At 40.6% G+C, this 20,542-nt stretch overlaps 1 protein-coding gene across 4 annotated transcripts in view; it reads left to right on the top strand.

Annotated features, from left to right (window-relative positions):
- The first annotated feature begins 2,194 nt into the window (after positions 1-2,194).
- The window catches only part of DYM (dymeclin), a 220,029-nt gene continuing 201,681 nt past the window's right edge, over positions 2,195-20,542 (top strand). Inside the window, exons 1-3 of one of the 4 annotated variants that reach the window (XM_040579680.1) lie at positions 2,195-2,388; positions 3,193-3,246; positions 14,265-14,442. In XM_040579680.1, the coding sequence (XP_040435614.1) occupies positions 14,303-14,442 (140 nt within the window). In that variant the 5' untranslated portion in view covers positions 2,195-2,388; positions 3,193-3,246; positions 14,265-14,302. Of the gene's footprint in view, positions 2,389-3,192; positions 3,247-9,678; positions 9,701-14,264; positions 14,443-20,542 lie in introns of those variants that run through there. The other 3 variants (XM_040579681.1, XM_040579683.1, XM_040579682.1) reach the window with 3 other exon arrangements.

Genomic DNA, 20,542 nt, shown 5'->3' with positions numbered 1-20,542 from the left:
GGACAACTTGCTTTGCAGATAAGGAGGACAGCTCCCCTTGCAGAAATTTGCAACTTTCTTGCCAGAACAGTCTATATGATCTTTCAGACATTTTAACCCTTTTGTCGCTATACAATTACAAGCTTATTTATGCATTAAAATGAATATTGGTTTATGAATACAAACTTGACCATATTATTTACAGCTTGTTCACATCAGGTCAGTAATTCTAATGTGTTGTGAATAGTGAAAAATCGGGTGAAAGCAAAAGAACTGCCTGAGCCTGGGCAGGGAGATCATCTGCTGGGATGCAAAGAATTGCACAAGGCCTTGTTCAAGAAAAATAAGCAGACAGAAATTAAGGAAATCCCTATGTAAGAAAATGAAGTTTATAAAGTAAATGTAATTTTAACTAAGAAAATTTCCATGTGTTAAAAGCAAGTAACAAGGTGCAAAAGGGCTTAGGCATCTAATGATGGCAGGTAGATATCTACCAGAATTTACAAGACCGAGTAGCAGCTTCGTGTACACTGAAGACTTAGAAAATTGCAGAGTAGGCATCCTCAGGGGCCAAAGTACTGCAGATCTACTCCTAGGATCTTCAGCATTAATGCTGTCTGGTTTTGTTTAAATACTATTGAGGAAGAATGAAGAAATTGGTATGTGAAAATATTTGAAAAATTATCACTGAAATCTAATTTAAATATTTTTTCTTTATGGGAAGGTCTAAATGTGATGTGTGTTGGTTTGCAGAGGTAGCTGGATGGCAAGGACTTAAAAAATTGAAATACATCTTTAAAAAACAGCAACTACATGCAAAATATTTTTAAATAAAAGCTGAGAAAGTTTTATGTTGCTGATCATTTCAATGGGCCTGATTCTGCAAGCAAAGGCAATTCTGGCAAGTTAAATAGAACATGTTCAAGCCTCTAAGGATGTCTAAACTGATAATGAATTCTGCGCAAAATGATCTTTATGTAAATGTGTTTGTAGAGCACAATTGAATTCTATCCACAAAGTTGATCTAATGACAGCAATATGCTGTTATTACCCAAATGTAGCAATCAAGCCCCAGGCTGTTGGGCATGCTGCTGAGGTTCAGTTCTCGGAGTCATTCCTTCTTGGCTTCTGTACAATGCAGAACATTACTGCTGAAAGAACAGTCTTTTCAGAGGCTGCAGGTAAAGGAAATGAAATTTAATTCAGATTTAGATTAACTAAATCTGCCTTCGATGAGAACTAATTCTGTTTCATTAAACTGCCTAAGACATGAAAGAAGGGATTATCTTTCTTGTGCAGTTTTCTTGATTGATAGAACATGCTTACTGAACCAAAGCATATTTTGGGTTTCATAGACTGGTGTTATTTTTGCCTTTCAGTGAACACGACCGCAGTAGTTTAATTGAAATGGTCTAGAAGACCATGTTTACCACACTGATTCTCTTGCTTTGGAAACCTTTTTTAGATCATGGTGCTGTAGTTCTCTTTCACTGTTGCATTTGAAACATGAATTCTTTGAAATGCTGTGAATAGATATATTGATATGTAGCTAGATGTAGCAATGCTTGTGTTTTCCATGAGGACGGTTTTTCAACTCCTGTTCTGTGCATACAATCCTACCTCTTTTGTAGCCGCTCTTGACCGTGTGCCATTCCTATTGCCGTGGTGGCCTGAATCGCTGTATGGACATGAGGCCAAACCCTATCCCAAGATTTTTGCTTTCAAGTGCTTATACCCCACCTCTATACCTGTGTGGTTTGCTTGCCCAGCCTGGTTATGGGCTCCTGTGAGAGTGTGGCTGCCTGTTTGGTGTCACAAACGGTGAGAACGGGATTATGCTCAGGACTAATTATATCGGGAAGGGCTTCCCTTTTGAAGGAACCGTCGGGTACTTATAGAACTAGTTACCGACGGCACAAAAATACTTCAGAGATGGAGGTTACCAGAAGCACAAGCAATGCGCTAAGCAGGCCCGTGCCGGTAAATCCTCCTTCTCCAGTTACCTCACGCCTCACTGACTGAAACGGCGTGCCGCAGGGGCTGCGGTATGCAGCCCATGTCGCCAGCCTTCCCGGGAGAACCCTTCTACCGGCGGGAGGCTGCCCACGGTGGAGCGGGGCCGGCAGCTGGGCCGCCTCATGGCGGACTGCACTTCCCGGCGTGCCCCGCGGCGGAGCCCGCCCTCAGCCCTGCCGGCGCGGCGCGCCTGCGCCCTGCGGCGCGCTGGCGACGTGGAAGGCGGGCGGGGGCCGTCGGCAGCGCCCCCACGGCGTGCGGCTGGGAGCGGGCCCGCTGAGGGGAACGGGCAGGGCGGCCCCGCGGCGGGAGCTGTCCCGGTTCGGCGGGCCGGGACCCCCGTACCGGCCGCCTCCTGCCGAACGGCGTTGTGGTGCGGCGCTGCGTGACGGGGTAAGCGGGGGCCGCGGCGGTACCTGTGGGCCCGCCCCGCTGAGGCGGGGGGCGGCCGGGCGGTCGGTGAGCGGGCGTACCTCCGCGGCTCTGCCCCGGCCCCCCTCAGCGCCGGCTCGGGCGGCTGCCGCACGCCCCTGAGCGTCCCGGTTGTCCCCTTGTCCCGATCCCCCCCGCCCTCCCCCCGTTACCTCATGGCTCGGCCCCGTATCGCGATAGAGGGGTGCTGTTGTGCTGTAACTCTCAGAACTGTCGCAGCGGGTTGTTCCTGGGGCTCTGCCGGGGCCCCGGCCCCGCTGTGTCCCCGCCTGGGCCGGGGTTGCGGCCTCCCGCCGCCCGCTGTCAGGCTCCCTGGGGTCCCAGTAGGGCCCCGAGATGTGCCCGCCGCCCCTTCACAGGCGGTCAGAACCCGACCGAGAGAGGATCGTACCTCTCTTCCTTGTTCTGTACGCTTAATGACATTTATTATTAATGAAAAGACTATAAAATATCTTCTTTTCCCTTCTGCTTTGGTAAACCGGGGTGGTTTTATAGTGCTGGGTGGTTGCTGCAGTGTAACGGGTCTGCTCAGGCTCTCGCTGCCTCCAGGTTGCTCTTGCCAGCTTGTTTTCATACTTCCGAAGCATAGGGTTTAGCGAGAGTAGGAAATACTTTGTTTAAAAAGAGGATTTTTATCTTATCTTAATTGACATCAGGTTTTGTCTTGTGTGCTTTTGTGCCAAAGACTTTTTATTTATTACTTTTTTAATCTTGTGCTGGGCATAGCCAGTTCGTCAGGCTGTAATCTCATTTCTTTCATTGCAGGTGCCATTATCCCATGCTGGGCTGCAATTATGGTCATTTGAGGTATTTGTAGAAGTAAGTAGACAGTTAATATTTCCTGCATTGAGTGCTTTCTGAGTGCAGGGCAGTGGGAAGAAGCTGCTGAGTGGTTGGGTCCCGTTTCCTAATGCAGGTCGCTGGGTTGTGCAATCCCCCACTTTGTCAATTCCCAAGTAAAAACTGTTGAAGTTGATCTGGTTGGGGTGACTTTAGAAGTGTTGGTGTTCCTCAGATGGCCAGCAGCTCAAGGCTGCCACCTGTCCTCCCCTTGGGCTGTTTCCTCTCTTCGTGCTGTAGCTGCATCATCAGAAGCCCGTGGGCAGCCTAGGGAGCAATGGACCCTACTCAGCACTCTCGCCTGGCTGAAGCAACTATCAGCTCCTTCTCTTCCAGTCTTATGCTGATGTTTTACTAGGACAGCTTCTAACACGTAGTGTTTTGTGATAAATTCAGTAGACAACTATTTGTAACAAATTAATACTAGTCTTTAGATGGCTCTGCTGCTTCCACTGATTTTTACCAGATGAATAGGAAGGTCCCAGGGTGTTTCTAACATGCTGATGACTGACAAGATACTAAAAGTAAATTCTGATGATAACAGTATTTCTTCAAAGTGTATTCTCTAGAGTGGAAAGCCTGTTGCGCCTTAGAGGAATTGCACACTTTGGCAAGTGTAATTTCATTTGCAGTAGACCCTGGAGGTAGGCAATATAAATCATGATGTGCAATATAATATAAAACTAGGGATACATGCAAAACAGATTTGCCCTTATGTACAACATGCATTTTTTATGTTGTAGATAAATTTCTAGCAGTAGGCAACATTTAAAGCAGAGACAAATGGCTCAGTTGTAAAAATACACATAATGCCCAATTGTGGGAAGAGTACAGATGCCAGAATAATTGTATAACTATTGAAATATAGTGAAGTATACCAGTATTTAAAAAAAATGCAGACCTTTTAATGAGCATCTAAGTATTAAAAGGTAGTTGAATTCTTCTTTTTGAAACGTCACTTTGGACATTAGGCAAGTTTTATTTATGTCTGAGAGTGAAATGGGGAGAAAATCTCAAATAGGTGTAAGAGTAATCTTAAAATTCCTTCCATAATGAGATAACTATACCAAAGCTAGCTACTTGGATTATTAAATTGTGCTAGGTTTAGCATAACTTGTGTTATAGCCAACTCAGCTGCCCATTTTAATTACGGTAGTAAATGAGTTACTATAAATTGATTTTTAGAGAGTTATACAGATGATTAAAAAAAAGAGCAACAAATTCATCAATAATCATAAAATGTTTCCCTATTGAACAAAATTTCCAATGCTATAATCCATCTTAGATTATCAGGTAGTTTGTGTAAAATAGTGCTTTTGAAAACCATTGCTGTATTTGGGGTAATAAAAGTCTCTTTTTGGCCACTGGAAGAGGATCTGGTCAAACCAGTAGTATTGGTACTGATATGCAGTGTATTCTTAAGCTGTAAAGTCAGGTCTCAGTATGGGTTGTGCATATTGCTGGTTAGTCTTTCTTCCCCCCCCCCCCCCCCCCAAGCTCCGTATTTCGTTGATTTTCCTGTTTAAAGTTAACATTTGTTCTTTTCATTTTGTAGTCCCAGTACAGCTTCCCTGCAGGCAGCAGGAATCTCACTAGTGAGGGCAAACAAAATCTCTAAAGAAATATCTGCCTGCTGCAAAGAACCGGACAAGTATTTGAATTTTTAGTTCTCGAAACTTTTAAAAAATGTTATACACGTGTCATGGTTATTTAACAGGTGGAGAAAAGTTGAGCCTTTTACACAGAAATATAAGGTGTGCGTGACCCAGCGTTCTTCTCTTCTAATGGTGTTTTGCTAACCAGATTAAAGAAATTATTCTTGCATGTATTAGAAACCATTCGCGGTGTTTGAGTTCTGACTTCTGCTTGGGACACAGGAGTGTAAGAGTAAGGATAGAAGTAATATGTTTCGTTTTTTTAATTGCCCCCACACCACCTCTCCTTCCCTCTATGATAGGATGTATTTCTAAAACCAGTGCTGTCAATTCTACTTTCAAATTAGTAGGCTTCATGCAGTAATTATTTAATACAATGTTATGACTGGAATTATATAGGAGGTCAGAGAAATATCTTTATAGTTTTTGTAGCTTTAAGTTTTCTTAGTTCATGACAAATTTTAGAGGCCTTTGAACCTTCAGGGAGATTTGGCCACGAGTATTGTGTTACAGTGTGGGAGTGTAGCAGCATGAAAAATGGACAAAATGAAGGAGTTACCCAGGAGTCTTGTGAAATTTTGTATTAATGATCTGGAGATATATTTTGTTGCATGTGTGTAAACCATGCAAAGAAGTACTGGAATGCAGTAGATGCTTATTTACCTGTGAAAGTGAAATAGCTCCCTGAACTTCATAATAGAAAGGTGTTTGTGGAATTCGTGTCCCATCAGCAAAAGCTCCTTCAAGAGATTTACTAAGTACCTGCTGTCTGGCCTCTGACAAAACATTGTGACTGAGGGGAGACGGGACAACCAACCTTAATATAAATTGTGTCAATTAATGGGTTTCTTACCCCACTTAACAACTATGTGCTTATGTAAGGGCTGATACGTGGTTGATGGAAACATGATAGTTCTGGGGTTTAGGTCTTCAAACAAGGTTATCGTTAGCCACAAGCATAGATTTACTTGTTGGTGTCCAATGCTTTAATGTAACATTTTCATATTTTTGAGAACTGTGTATCAGGTGTTTTTGTTCTGGGGCAAAAGACTGGAATGGTAAGAAGGAATGGCGGTTTTACATCAGGCTTTTTTGGATCTGGTACAACTTGACAGAAAGACAGTTAGAGCAAGCCCCACCCCCTCTGCCATGAGTCAGTAGTTCAGGACAAGGCTGTGAAGGTGACTAGTTGTTCATCTGAAATAAGATATTTTGAGATAAGTAAGCAGGTATCTCCTTTGGGATCAAAATTTATAGTAGATTTTATCACCACAACAGTAATTGTTGGTTAGTGATTATATGTTATTATAAAGAATGAAAGAACATGTGTGCTAGGTTCCTGAGATGACACTGAGAAAATTCTTAAGCTGTACATCTTGGTCTTACTTACAGAATTAATTTTTTCTTTTTTTTGTCACCTCCCTTTCAGAATACTTTACTAAAAGTCAGCAAACTATGGGATTACCGTCGGATGAAATGGCAAAGACAGAGGTGATTTATAGCATCTCTTGTTGAGCAGTTTGGTCAATGACCACAGTGTCTGGGCTTGCTCACATCTGATTTCTTCTGCTTGAAATACACTACCTAAGAAGGTCTTGAAAAGCTCCTTTTTCAGCTGTGAGCAGGACAAGTGCCCTGTAGGTGGGATGTAAAGTAAGCAGATTGTGCCCTTCACAATTAGGCTTTTATTGACAATTGGCTCCCACATAAAATGCATGTTGAAAAGGAACTGGAACAGAAAACATAGTATATCATCAGTAGTTTTTTCAGCTGCTGTTTGCCTTCCCTATGAGAGGCCTTCTTTGCCTGCAGTAAATCTATCAAGATTAATCACTTCTGCTGTGTGCAAGACTCTAGGCTTCAGTGGAACCTGTAAGACTGCACTAATGTCACTGCAGTGCTGCTTTGTTCAGGCAGTTGCTATAGAAGAGGAAGGCACTAGAACAAGTTACCGGCCAGGAGGACCGAAAAAGATGCTGTGTTTGTTCGCCATGCCAAGTAAACAGTGGAAGAGTCAGATAATTGATGTTGAGAGATACCTAAAGACTTAAGATGGTGCTTTCTTTATTTTTCTTGTATTTAAGCATTTTGTGGACCATTTAATAATTGTATTGCATTTCTTATTGCTGTCAAAAGTACATCTGTCCTTAAAATGAGCTGTAAGGAAACATACTTTGGTACTTGGTAAATGGTTAGTGTGCTGTGCTGCTGCAAAAATATATTAAAGGTTTGTAGATATGGCAGAGACTTTCATGCCCCCAAACAGTAGCCATCGGATTGGTAGAGTCTGAAAAATAATGGTTAGAGGAGAAATAGAGGATTTGACCAGTATCTGGAAAGCTATGAAGGGTAGTGTTTGCCCTCAGGTTGCAAAGGTTCTTTAAAAGGTTGTATGTGATATTTTTTGCAAAAATATCTTGTCTGTCTCCTGCTTTGCACAAGAACTTTTTTTCTTGTGGTGGTTTTGTGTTTGTGTTTTGGTTTTTTTTTTAATTTTTTGGTGCTTGTATGTGGCTGAACACTTTCATTGTGGAAGAGAGGTGTGAGTAAAGGGGATTAGAGGAAGGAGTGCACCACATACGCAGTAGGAAAGGTGAGGAAAATTGTAAATGGGGACAGTGAAAAGTGAAATGAGCAGAACAGTCTTTACTGTGTAATTCATTAACTTAAAAACAGTAGGAAACATTTAAAATCTGTAGTCATGAAGAATGCATTTATTCCATTCTGAAATCTCCCTAGCAGCTTGGTTATATGTGGCTGGTGTAGAAGAGAAGGTGAATTCTTAGTAGTGGTTTGATTGCTTTTGATGGTTGCCAGGCATTTAGTTATTCCTGAAATATTTTGACTGATTAACATCCTTTAGAAACAAAGGTTATTTTGGTGCTTTTCTCTGATGAAAAATGGCAAAATTCCTGAATTATGAGGATAGTTGAGATTTTTAATTTTTTTTTCCCTAAGTATCCCTTTTACAGTCTTGAATTCTTACTGCTATGTCTTTCTGCATCATTAGGTTTGTTTAGTAAAATTTTGCCAATTTAATTGGTAACACCAATTCTGATGCTTTCGTACCTCCTTTTGGACTGTGTGTGAAGTTTAATGGAATCTCTTGGTGTGAGTGAAATATTTATATAACTGCTTTTATCTTTGAAGAAAGATCAAATCACATTTCTTGGTTCTGTTTTTTTGTTTATTTTTTTAGCCTCACTAACAGCACCAAAACAATTCCCCAAGCAGTGCAAGTGAGTAAACAATACGCTAGGAAAACTGGAAAGCCATCCTTACTAAAGGAGCTTTGTCACTTTGCTTTTCAGATGTATAAGTGCACGCTTTGAAGAGCTAACTTAAGTGTGATTTGAATTGTAAGGTCTACTTACTGTTTGTTGGCTTCTTTTCTGGAGGTGGGCAGAAAGTGACTAGAGATTATGTACGTAAGAGAAACTAGTTTTGCTACTGAAATAAAATCTCTTTAGTTTTACAGTATCGGTGCTCATTTCTACAGTTTAAGATCTGTTAGTCCTTTTCTGGTCCCCTTGGGTACGTGTGGTACCCAATTCACTTCTCTCTTGGAAAATTGTTCTGTACAGACACTGTAGGTATTTCTAGCAGCAATTATAGTTAACGAAACAAAGATTCTGATTTTTTGATACAGTGAGGGTCCAGGTGACATAGTTTCTTTCGGCATGTTTTTATTTTTTTTTGTGTCCCAAGTGCTGCGTGGTGTTTACTGGCGGACAGAAATAACATCTCTTACATCATGAATATTTTGCAGTCTTTGGGATGTGATGAAACATGGTACAGGTTTAGCCGCGTTGAGGTGCAGCGGGTGAAGATTAAAGCAGTACATGCAAGCACTTGCTCAAATCAGCTGGGACTTACTTGATCCGCTGTCTTTGGTTTGACTGCCTCCCTTTCAGTGTGCCTAGACATGTTTTGAGGTATTTCGTGTGTTGCATGGAAAATAGGAATATTTTAGTAGGAGTAAAATCTTGAATTTGGGAATAAGCTAGGACAGAACATGGAGACCGTGACAGAAACAGGCTAGTGAGCTACACAAGCTGATTTGCTGGGAGCAGAAAGTTGAGGATCTTAAGGAAGGCAAAAGAAACAGGGCTTCTGGTTCACTGTAGCTTTCCCTGCTCTAGTAAAGCAGGATGAAACACATTAAATGAGTGTTTCCCATGAACAAACCTGAGGGCTCTGCACCTGCTTTAGACCACTAACTCTGGTCCTGCACATGAATGTACATCTACAAGATGTAACTTAGGGTGTTTTGGTTTTTTTGACTGTTCTTTATCTGTGGGTACGATACCAGTTAAGTTGTGTAGGTATGTTGTGTATGATACTTAGTCCACAAAGGATTTGATCCTTAGGTGTAAGTGTTATTATAGTATGAATGAGTAGGCAGAATTTAAATATATTGTATGGACAGTAAAGTTCAGCTACTGGAGCTGTATAATACCTAATGTTAATATGTCTCCTGTCTTCTGCTGTGTAGAGAATTATATATGTAGTGCAGTAGCCTTGTAACTGCATGGGAAGTTTTATGTTAGGATTTTGTGGGACATTTTAATGTCTTATGGGTGAAAAATGGTCTGAAACTCACAGTTCTTGGATGCAAATAGGAATCAGCCAGAAACCTCAGTGTAGCAGCTTTGCTAATACTTGAATAAGCAGCATTACATCTCATATGTTCTCATCTTTACAGTGATATTGGCTGCTTTGCTTGAAAGGAAAATGATGTCCATTTGCCTTAGTTCATAAGGCAGCAAATTATAAAGGTAACTGAAGTGCTGTTATATATGGAAGTGAAATTTTGTTAGGTTTTCAAATGTATAATAACATTACTTCTTTATTTATTTTCATATGGTTGTATTAAAGACTGACCTAGAGACCAGATCTCAGATGGCATGGGGAAAATCATCTGCATGACTGTCTCAAATTCTTACCCTGTAAAGTACTCATTTAAAAAAACCCAAACAACTATATATAATCTTTATTATTCAGGTTGTCTGCAGACTCAGCCAGACAGTCATGGCAATGATAGTTTTGGAAAGGGTGCTAGCTATACTGGATGGATTAGCAAAATGTCAGCATTGGCAATTATGTTGTGAGACCGGTAAGAGATTTAATACTTAATGGAACTATATACTTGTCTAAAATTATTTAAATAGAAAGCTTAGAGAGCATGACAGATGTTTTTCCCAAGTTCAACAGTACATAACACTGTACCTCGAGTTACGAGCTCAGACACAGCATATATGTATTGCTGAACTGATTTTAACTTGAAGAGGGAAAATTACGTTCTTGTAAACATTGTTAATAATTAATACTAAAATCTCTTAGAAGGGACAGTAAACTTGGGATATATCTGCTCCTGGCTATTTGGGATTGGAATGAGTCCTGATGTGCAAAACAAACTCCCTTGTGTTTGCTGTGAAGCATCTGCTTCTGCATTGTGGAGCCAAGTTCTGGGACTGAACAGATGTTAGGTTTAATAGAGCATGACACTTGTAGACCAGGCTATGATTCTTTGGGGGTGTTCCCAGCTTAAAAGGAAAGAATTGTTGTTGGTAGAGGTAATAATACTGTGTTAAACTACATGACTTGTGATAAATTGTGTCTGTATATTTTTACCAAATAATTAGATTAATTGCTTTTCAGGAGAAGACTTAACTTTTTTTTTTAATGAACCATGCATTTACTTAGTGTATTTGAAAAAAATAAATTTCACTGGCAGTTTACTGCTGGGATTAGGACTGACTCTTTCTGGAGTGAAAGGGGATTTCCTGTTGTTTGGTGTTTCTTGTGGCTATCCCGCTTCAGCACAGGAGGAAGCAGAATCTGTTTAACCTTGCCTTCTGAAGTGATTTTGGGATCCTCTGGAGCAGCTTTTCTGTGCAGCAGGGGCTGTAATGAAAGTCAAGTTTAGGGAAAATAATGGATAAGTAAGGATTCGATTAAGAAATACTGTGGTAATTGAGTTCCAAGTACTGACCAACTTGTTATGTTGTCTAAGACTTGAACCTCTACAGCCTTAACCAGTGTAGAATGTTAGAGGCACAGCAGTAGTGCCTCTTAATCAAAAGCAAAGGCAGCTGTTTCTAAAAGAAGCACATTTGCTATTTAATAGCATGTTTGAAAATGATTGAAGGTGGTGACTGGAATTTAATTTAGTATTATTTGATAGCATTTGTCTTGGAAATGTGTTGGAGATCATGGGTAACATGTAACCGTCTAAGTTAAAGCATTTGGGTTAATCTGTTACTGTTGTTAAAATACCAGGAAACTAAATGATTATTTTTTAAAAAAATTAAATTATTTTTAGACATCTGTTCTATAGGATATTCATGAATTCTGAACAAAAGACTAGTTTCTTCTGTCACCTGATAGCTGGAGTTTCTTAGAAATGCCTCATTTAAAGCTGGGCCTGTGATGGGTCAGGTTGTAGGAACTCAACGTGCTCAGACTGCGTCATGAAGTCACTTCAGAGTACTTCAGCACGTTTTGAGCTAACTCTTTTCATCGGGAACTTAGGTTAGTTTTATTACAACTATTGTATGTTTCTAAGTATGGTTGTCTACAATAGGTTTCTGTAGAACTTGCTGAGTTTTTCACTTTAGAGGAGTATAGTGAATATAAGGGCTCAAGCTAGCAACTGGATCCTTTTGACAGATCCCAATGGCTTGATGTTTATTTCATTTAGAAGAAAAAATAAATCGGCTAGTGTCTTATTTTTCGTGTCACTTTGAGGAAGTGCTGTGGAATTAAAAATGTTCTCTGCAGTTTGTAAGGAGCCAGCTGTGTGGTGAGGCTCAGGGAGAGCTCCCAAGGGGTTCTAGCTAGCCACTCTTTGCTCGAGACTACGGCTTTGGCCACAGAAGTGGGCACATTCTTGGGCAATGTGAATTTGATGCTGACTCTGAAAATAGACAACAAATAGTTTGCTAAAACTTGCTTTTAAAGCACTATTTATTTGGGGGGATTTGTTTTAATAGCATTTAATCTACTGGGATACTGCAGGAAGTCTGGAAAGATGTTTTTTCAAGATCTAGCTTGCAGCCTGTTCCCGTTGCTCTCATACTTCTGGGAAAATGGGTTCAGTGAGGGGCTTTGGGAGCGGCTGCAAGCTGTGAGAATAGAGTGACTCGTCTTAGGAGAACAGGATAAACATGTAAGGCAGAGTCAGTGTGCTGGCATGGGAACTCAAGAGTTGTACGTTAAGGTGGAAGAATTTGCCAGCAGGGCTCCAGCTTCCTCTTGTTTCTCTTCTCCCTTGGGTGTTCATCGTGGAGCAAGTGAGCTGCTCCTTACGTGAGCTGGAACGCACAAGCAGAGGATGGGAACTAGAGACAGACATGGACTTCAACTGTCTATACTCTGAGAAACAAAGGTTTAAATGTATGACTATTAAGTCATTTAAAGATGCAGGGAAGCCAAAATACGAGTCCAGGGCCAACAGCATTGCTGTTGTCTTCTGCGGTAGTTGGACATGTGCAGACCAAGGACTGCAGGGCTGAGATGTCCATGTACAAGCTGAACCTTGTTTCTTATACTTATAACTGATGATCCAGTATTTTTGTGTATTATACAAACTGGTTTCTCTTCTGCTTTATTCTATAACTTCAGTATTCATTGGCTTTCTTTCAAAGGTAGCATACACTGCATTGTGAGCTTTTTCCTTTGAGACAGCAAAATTTGTGTTCAAGTTAGATGCATTCATTCTGTTCTGTGAGTAAGCATTCAACCAAAGTTCTGGAAATCCTCTTAAACTAATTACATCGTATAATCCTTTAATGCTTCTCCACAGAATTCCCTGACACAAACTTCCTTTTTAACTCATAGGCCACTTTTAAATTTCTGTTCCTGCAGGTAGTCCCCATTACAAAAAAAAGCTTCTGCAAATGCTACAAGACAGTGTCTTTAGAGCTTTTTGCTAAATGAGTCATATATGGGGTTATAGGGTTATTATATCTCTCTCCCCTTTGGACAGATATAAAGGGAGGTGGTAGAAACCAAACTGCTTCATAAAAATAGAGCTCCCTGGGTGCACGATGGCAGAGTTACAGTAGTGGAATTGTTACAAGAGCAGATAACACTGAGTCGGTGTAAAGTTTAATCTTGCTGCATTCATTCTTCCAGAGCAGCTAATAGTGATGGTGGAGGATGGAGTACTAGAATGGAGGGAAGGATTGTGCAGTGTTTTCCCAGTCTGTAATGTCCCCTACAAACAAAATTTAGAAAATAATAAACAATTTCCTCATTTTTGTAGGATCTCCCTTCTTAAAGACCTCTTTATTGGTTAATAGTATCCTATATTGTACTCTCAATCTGTGCTGGCATTTTGTTGTATCTGAACTATTTGGCTACTGTGCATTCACTTTAAATCTTGAATGTAAGTTCAGATAGCCTCCATGATGGCGGCAAATATTGCAGCTCTTTATTGCATCTCTTAATTTCTTCTTACTAATTTTTCCTCATTTTTATACTTTATTAGTATTATCTGCTACTAGAATGGCCTTTTCTGTAGCCATTGTGCCTGCTTGTGCCAAGATGATGAGTATAAGAGAATCAGTACTGGAGTGATTATTGAAACAGATCCTGTATCTTTGTCGAGTCCAAGAGAGGAGTTGCTGCTGCATAGTGGCTTATATCTTCTAATATAGCTGTCCCTGTTCTTATGCCTTATGCCAGCTCAGGAGGGAGTATTTAGGTTACACAGTAACACGTTGCACAGTGGTTTTATCTTGATGGGGGTGTGTATTTGGTGGTATTCTTTTTAATATAAACTTTTACAGCTAATGGTCATAGTTACTTCTTCTCAAAAGATGAAAGATTACTGAAGCTGATGTCCTGGAAAGTTGTAAGAAGCCCAGGAGCGGCATCCCTAGCACATACTTAATAGCATTGTGGTGGTTTTTTCTTTAATTAAATTTAATAAAAAAATTAATTTTTTTATCTGTGTATATTCACTTGGAAAATACATTTTTTAATAGCTTGTCAACTTGACACCTCTTTTTAAATTGTGAATTCCTTACAGTTTCCCCCACTGGTAGCAGCCTTGATATTGATACAGCAGTCACTGCGTTCTTGCTGAGAGTAACTTTGGAAAATGCAAGCGAGATGATGACTGAAGTATATGACACAGTCTCGGCTGAAGATGCTGTTGTGCTAAGTTTGTTGAAAGAAAACCTTTTTAACGTCTTCCTATGTGTCTATGTGCTAAATTTCAGTAACTCTTAAGGCAGTGAACTAAAAATTACCGATACCTAATTCAGGGTTTGTATATTCCTTTTTTGTACAAAAGTCTTTAAATGTTTCTTTCTTTCCCCCCCGCACTTGAAGAAATGAATATTTAGAAAGCGATTTGCCAAATAAAGAAGATGGGAGCGAATAGCAGCAGCATCAGTGAGCTTCCAGAAAATGAGTACCTGAAAAAATTGTCAGGAGCAGAGCCCATCTCCGAGAATGACCCGTTCTGGAACCAGCTGCTGTCTTTTAGCTTTACCACTCCAACAAATAGGTAAGAGGGTGCTTGCTGGAGAATGAAACGTTGATAATGTATTTATAGAAGTGACATTTCTGAAAGCAAATGAGAGGTTATGTTGATTATTCCAGTTCTAATTATTCGTGTTTTGGTTAGCAGAGGAGTAAGTGCCTATGTAAAATGGATTGTTGTTTCCAATTTTGAAAGCTCTTTCTGCTGCCTCTTCCATTTCTGTGGGTTCCTTTCTTCTTCTTCATATCTATAACTGCCATTCATTCTCGTGGTAGCTAGGAAAGGTCAGTAATAGGGTCTGTAGTGTTGGCAGGGAAGCTCTTCTTTTTCTTCTTTTTGTTTGGATTTTTTGGTTGCTGTTTTGGGGTGCCTTTTTTTTCTTTTCTTTGGGAAAGACTCTGGTGTCTCTGGAGTTGCTGAAGACTTCAATGCATAGTGTTTCAGCTTACAGTGAATTGTACATCTGTGACTTTGTTGTGAATTAGCTGTTGAGTTTCTTAGTCTTTATGGCTCCCCCCCCCCCCCCCCTTTGACATTTTAAAAAGAAACTTGGCACTGTCTCTTGGAACTCTAGCAAGTGGTGTTAATGTAAACAGAATTATTATTTTTAAGAGGATCCATAGCACATCTCCAGAAATATAGAACGTAAGTCCTTGTGACTTTTGTTAACCCACATCCATTGCTAAATTCATTGGCCTGTGTCTTGATTGTCAGCCTTACAAGAACAATCTGGTATGACTTAATACTTCTAACTATTACTTAAACTGTTTTTGCATTTTACAGTGTGACCTAATACTTTTCTGTCAGGTGTTTTATTATTAGCAGTATTTCCTTGCAAAGGACCTAGCTGTTTCATAAAGGGTCGTAACAGTCTACATCTGAACACTTGTGTAACAGGTTTAAATGGGCCACAATGTGTACTGCTAAAATTAGGAACACTTTTAATCTTTAATAAATTGGAAATGTGTTTGAGAGCGGTTCTGGCCAATTTTATTGTCAACTTTCAATGGTGGTTTTGTTTTTGTTAAAGTACAGCTCCTGTCAAAATGAGTGGTAGTCAGAGGTTTTCTTTTTGTTCTGTTGGTTTGTTTTGGGTGTTTTTTTTTTTTTAGAAGGTGAAAAACTAGTGCAGATTTATGACTACTCTGAGCTCTCAAACTTTGAATATAAATTGGTGATTGAGTGAGGAATGGAATACAACTTCTAGTGCGACATAGTTCACATGTTACAAGACTTACCTCTGTGCTGTGTTTTGTGCAGGAAGAACCACATTTATTTTTGTTGCATTTAAGAGCAGGTCAGGTAGATAATCTGTGTCCTACTGCTGTGTGCCTGTGAATAAGTGAAAGTTCAGGCAATTGGGAGGGAAAATGGGTAAGGTAAACAACTGGGAGGTACTTGCTAGGTGTTATTTTTGTCAAGAGTGAGGAGGAAGAAGGATTTTGGCTTCCGCATGGAGAGAATAGCCAGAGGCTGGCAAGGGGATACAGTGTTGGGAAGGGTTGTAGAGTTTGTGAAGGGTGGTACATAATTGGTAGTGGGTGAGGGAGCAATTGCTTTTTCTAAGATCCCTGAAGACACAGGAGTTATTTATAGACCACCTATGACTAACAAGGTGGGCAATATTCTAAGAGGTCCATTAATACTGCATTATTTGGCTTTGTTTAGGGGGAAATAGTTATATATAAAACCCCAGCAATTTCTTTCAGTTGTTCCACTGCTCCTCCCTCCCCCACCAAAGTAAAGGAAGTTCTTGTCACTTTCATTGCATCTGTTTTGTCCCCTGGAGTCAGATCAAGTGCAGAGTAAGTTTGCTTAAAAAAACACAAACAAACCCCCCCAAAACAAACAAAACAAAAAACCAAATAAGAAACATAATAAAAAAACAAGCAAACAAAAAAACCTGATCCAAAAGCAGGTTGAAAGTTTAAATAACTGAACACCAGATGGTGCTCTTGCCTGGTAGCTAGAAGAGAAATATTTTTCGAGGCATCTTTTGTGCAGCTTAGTAATTGGAAGGAAACAGAAATTTCCCGTTAAATTGCATCTACCTGAGAGAACCATTTGACGAATGATGTCAGATGATGTTGGCTGCACAGCACCCTCAGCCATTGTCTAAATCAGATAACCTTGCCTGCAGGAACAAAACAACAGAGGTCAGTGTTCATTTCTGAGATTGAAAGCTTGTGAAATACCAAGTTAACTCTCGTTTTAATGAGGCTTGAGTGTAGGTCATATTTTTGACAGGAGCAAGATACTGGTTTGTGTCTGTTACGGAAAGGAGCCGGTTTTCACCTGTCAAACAGGACAGAATTTTAAAGTTTTCTTCTCTTTTTAAATTATACTTTTTCCAATTGTTTGTTGCAAAATTAGTGACTGTTTGCAGGTGTTATTTGGAGCCATATAAATGTTTTTGTAGAGGTAATTGGAGATACTCTAGAGTAAAAGATCTATACAATACAGGCTGGGTGGAGGGTGGATTTGAGAGCAGCCCTGGGGAGAAAGGCTTTGGGGTGCTGGTAGATGAGAAGCTCAACATGACCCAACAGTGTGCAATTGCAGCACAGAAAGCCAACCGTATCCTGGGCTGCATCAAAAGCAGCACGGCCAGCATGTCGAGGGAGGGGGCTCTGCCCCTTTACTCGGCTTTAGTGAGACCCCCCTGCAGTGCTGCATCCAGCTCTGGGGTACTCAGCACAGGGAGGACATGGACCTGCTGGAGCGGGGCCAGTGGAGGAGGCCACAGAGATGACCCTGGAGCACTTTTGCTGAGGGCAGGCTGGGAGAGTTGGGGTTGTTTAGCCTGGAGAAGAGAAGGCTCCAGGGAGATCTTATAGCACCTTCCAGCACCTAAAGGAGCTGACAGGGAAGCTGGAGAGGGGCTTTGTACCAGGGCCTGTAGTGATAGGACAAGGGGGAAAGGCTTTGAGCTAGAAGAGGGGAGATTTAGATTAGATATTAGGAAGAAATACTATACTGGGAGGGTGAAGAGACACTGGCACAGGTTACACAGAGAAGCTGTGGGTGCCCCATCCCTGGCAGTGCTCAAGGGCAGGTTGGACAGGGATTGGAGCAGCCTGGTCTAGTGTAAGATGTCCCTGCCCATGGCAGGGGGTTCAAACTGGACAACCTTTAAGGTCCCTTCCAACACAAACTGTTCTATGATTCTGTTCTATTCTATCCTATTTCCTCAAATTTTTGCAAGAATGGGACTGATATGATTCCCAGGAAGAAGATGATCACATTGTCTGGATGCTGCTTTGGACACACTTCTGCATATGGCAGTACTACAGGGAAAGAGGAGGAGAAAAACCTGGAAATAGAAGGTGGTACAAAAATATATGGTAGTAGGAAAAGCAAGCAGCAATAAAAAAAACAATCAAAAATCAGCAACGTGTGGGAGGTGGTGGGGCTGGGGAGTATAGCCTCCTTTCAGAGAAAGTCACCTTATTGTCAGGAAACCTTGCCCATAGCAAGGAATTGATATCTGTAAGGAAGACAAAGGGTACCTATGCTACCTTTAAGGGCAGTCTGAATCAGCATGTATAGGTAAAGTTTGCAGGGTTTTAACACGTTTCTGTTAGTGTTTCTCTCTAGTGAGGAGTGTGTGAATAGTTCTTTGCTTTACAGAAGTCCAGTTAGTCCAGGTACAGCTGATCACACCTACTAAAGGGAAATCTTTTGGACTGCCAGATTGAGTTGGATCTTCTGAGGAACAGTAGTCTTCTAATCCCCCAAACTGAAAGCCCAGGGCCTTGGCTTGAGAGTGTGAATTCCTGGCTTTCTAATATGAGAAAGATGAAGGTGTGATCTGATCTTTTAATGGCCCTGCTTTCTTTGCTTTGTTGTCTGTCTTCATTTTCTTGTGCTTTGCTTTCCTCAGCACTTTGCACTCTTTTGTTTGTCATTCTTTTGCTTTTCTCCCTTCTCCCTTTCAGTCTGGTTGATCTCTTCCGCTGTTCATCCATTTCTCATCTTCCTGGTTCTCTTTTGCTTTCTGCCCCCAGCCCTAGACCTGATAAGTATGTTAATCTCTCTTTGTGATTCTGCACATTGTTCGTTTACTCAGCCATGTCTTCTTCACTGGGTTTATTTTTTCGGTCCAGTTAACTTCTTCGTCAGTTTCTGTGAAGAACACAAGGTAGTTTGCGTGGGGGAATAAAGTTTGCCAAATACCAGTGCTACAGTGCACAGTTGCTGTGTGTCTGTCAGCAATACTGATGCGAGATACCCTTGCCCTTTCACTATCCCTTCCAGTGTTTATTTGGGTCTGCTGTGGGTTTGATCAGGACCTAATCTGTTTGAAAAACACCACAGCAAAAAGAAGTGTTTATTTTTTCAGCCAAGTTAATTCCCTAGAGTGATTCTTAGGGTGGCACCACAAAACAATACTGGTGCAATGAGGCATTGATTTTTGGGGCACAGCCGACTGTTGGGCTGAAAGGTGGGATTGCTTAAACCTGCTGTGCCATCCAAAAATGAATGTGAAAGCATGTGGTCAAAGCAGAGCTGCCTGCTGGGAGTGTAATATTCTGCTTTTCTGGGCTGTTTTTTTTCCTCACATAACGTTGATTTTCTTAAGCAGGTATTAAGAGTGAATATTCCAAGTGGGAGTAATTCTAGTCTGTGCATTCACAAACCCTGATTATGAATCAGCTGACAGTAATCAGAAATGAGCTGACGGTGAATCGCTGCTCATAGCATGAGTGGATAGTAACAGCCAGAGCCTGTCTCGGGTATTTGGCAGGTAAAGCTTTACACAGTTTAAGAGCAGTAGAAGATAAGCAGTATATGCATAAGCGATAGTATAAGGAAAAGCTACCAGCAGTTTAGTTTTAGGTTGTGTCAAGCTTTTCACGGTAGAAGGTGTATTGTGACATCCTCTTCCGTAAAGCAGGTCATGGATGCTAAGCAGGTGAAATCCCCTTAGGCTTCTGAGAAATTTCTGGTTTAGCCATTAGGAAGTACTTGGTGATCTAAATTCACAATCCTGCATGTTCATTTTTTTTTTTTTTCTTCATGGGTCCTTATTCGTTGTGCAGAATAGACTCATGGAAGCTGCATTAAAATCGTATGAAATGTCTTAAATCTGCCACTTCCTACATTTCAAGTGGCTGATTTATCAATCTGAATAATGTTTGGATATTGGAAAAATAAAATACAGCTGTTCTGGATGACATTTTTAGTTATTGTTACAAGCAAGAGCCGTGAGGTTTACATTGGAGTCTTAGATCTCGGTTTAGGCAGACCTTTGTGTTTGGTGCTCCTGTGAGCTGCTACCAAGAATGCAACCTTCTCCTAACCAGTGGTATTAGTTACAATTCTTTCCTGATGGAAAACTTAAACCAGAATTAACTAACACAGAACTTGCTGAAAATCATGTGCTTAATATTTACTGTTCCGCTTTGTTCCTTCCCCAGAGTTTTTAATGAGTCGCTTGTTCAAGAATAGTGTTCATGAGCCCTTAATGGAAAGATATAAAAATGAGCAACTTTTATTTTGCCTTAATGTGGTACATTTTTAAATTGGTACAATAAATTATATGCAGCTTTTTATTCTTTGACGTCTTTCCTCCAGCTAGTCCACTAAAGTCAGCATTCCCACAGTATGAATTTACTGAATGGGCTGATTCTTCTTTTTTTTTTTATTCAATGTCAAAGAGAAAAGCTTTACTTAGAGGAAAAACCTGTCAGGAAAGCTGCTCCCTTGTGGTTTTTTCCCCCCTCTCTTTTAGAGGTGGTTTGTTAGACCTTATTCTTATCATTATAAGGGTAGGTGTTGTGGTATGGGCATGTTTATAATTAGTTTGTATGCAGAATACTTCCTTTTGGCATAATGAGGTATTTATAGCAGTAGTCACTGCCACTTCGAAACCTCTTATATTGTGATGCCTTTAAAATCAGGTAAAACCATGTTCTTCAAAGGTGACTGCTCTCAGGAAGCAACATTTGCTGTCTTTTATTAATTACGGTTTTGCTGAAGTCTTTGGGACTGATTGTTAGTAAATTTAAAGTAAGGCAACTGAATTCAACCACTCTAACTCCACTGATATTTTTTCTTTTTTTTTTTTTTTTTTTTTTCTTCCTCTTTTTGGAAGTAATGCTTTTTTACAATATATGCAGAA

This window comes from Falco naumanni, chromosome Z, assembly GCF_017639655.2.
Source record: "Falco naumanni isolate bFalNau1 chromosome Z, bFalNau1.pat, whole genome shotgun sequence".
Classification (NCBI taxonomy): Eukaryota; Metazoa; Chordata; class Aves; order Falconiformes; family Falconidae; genus Falco; species Falco naumanni.
Note: the sequence above shows the minus strand (reverse complement) of the source record. Positions and strands in the feature narration are given on the sequence as shown.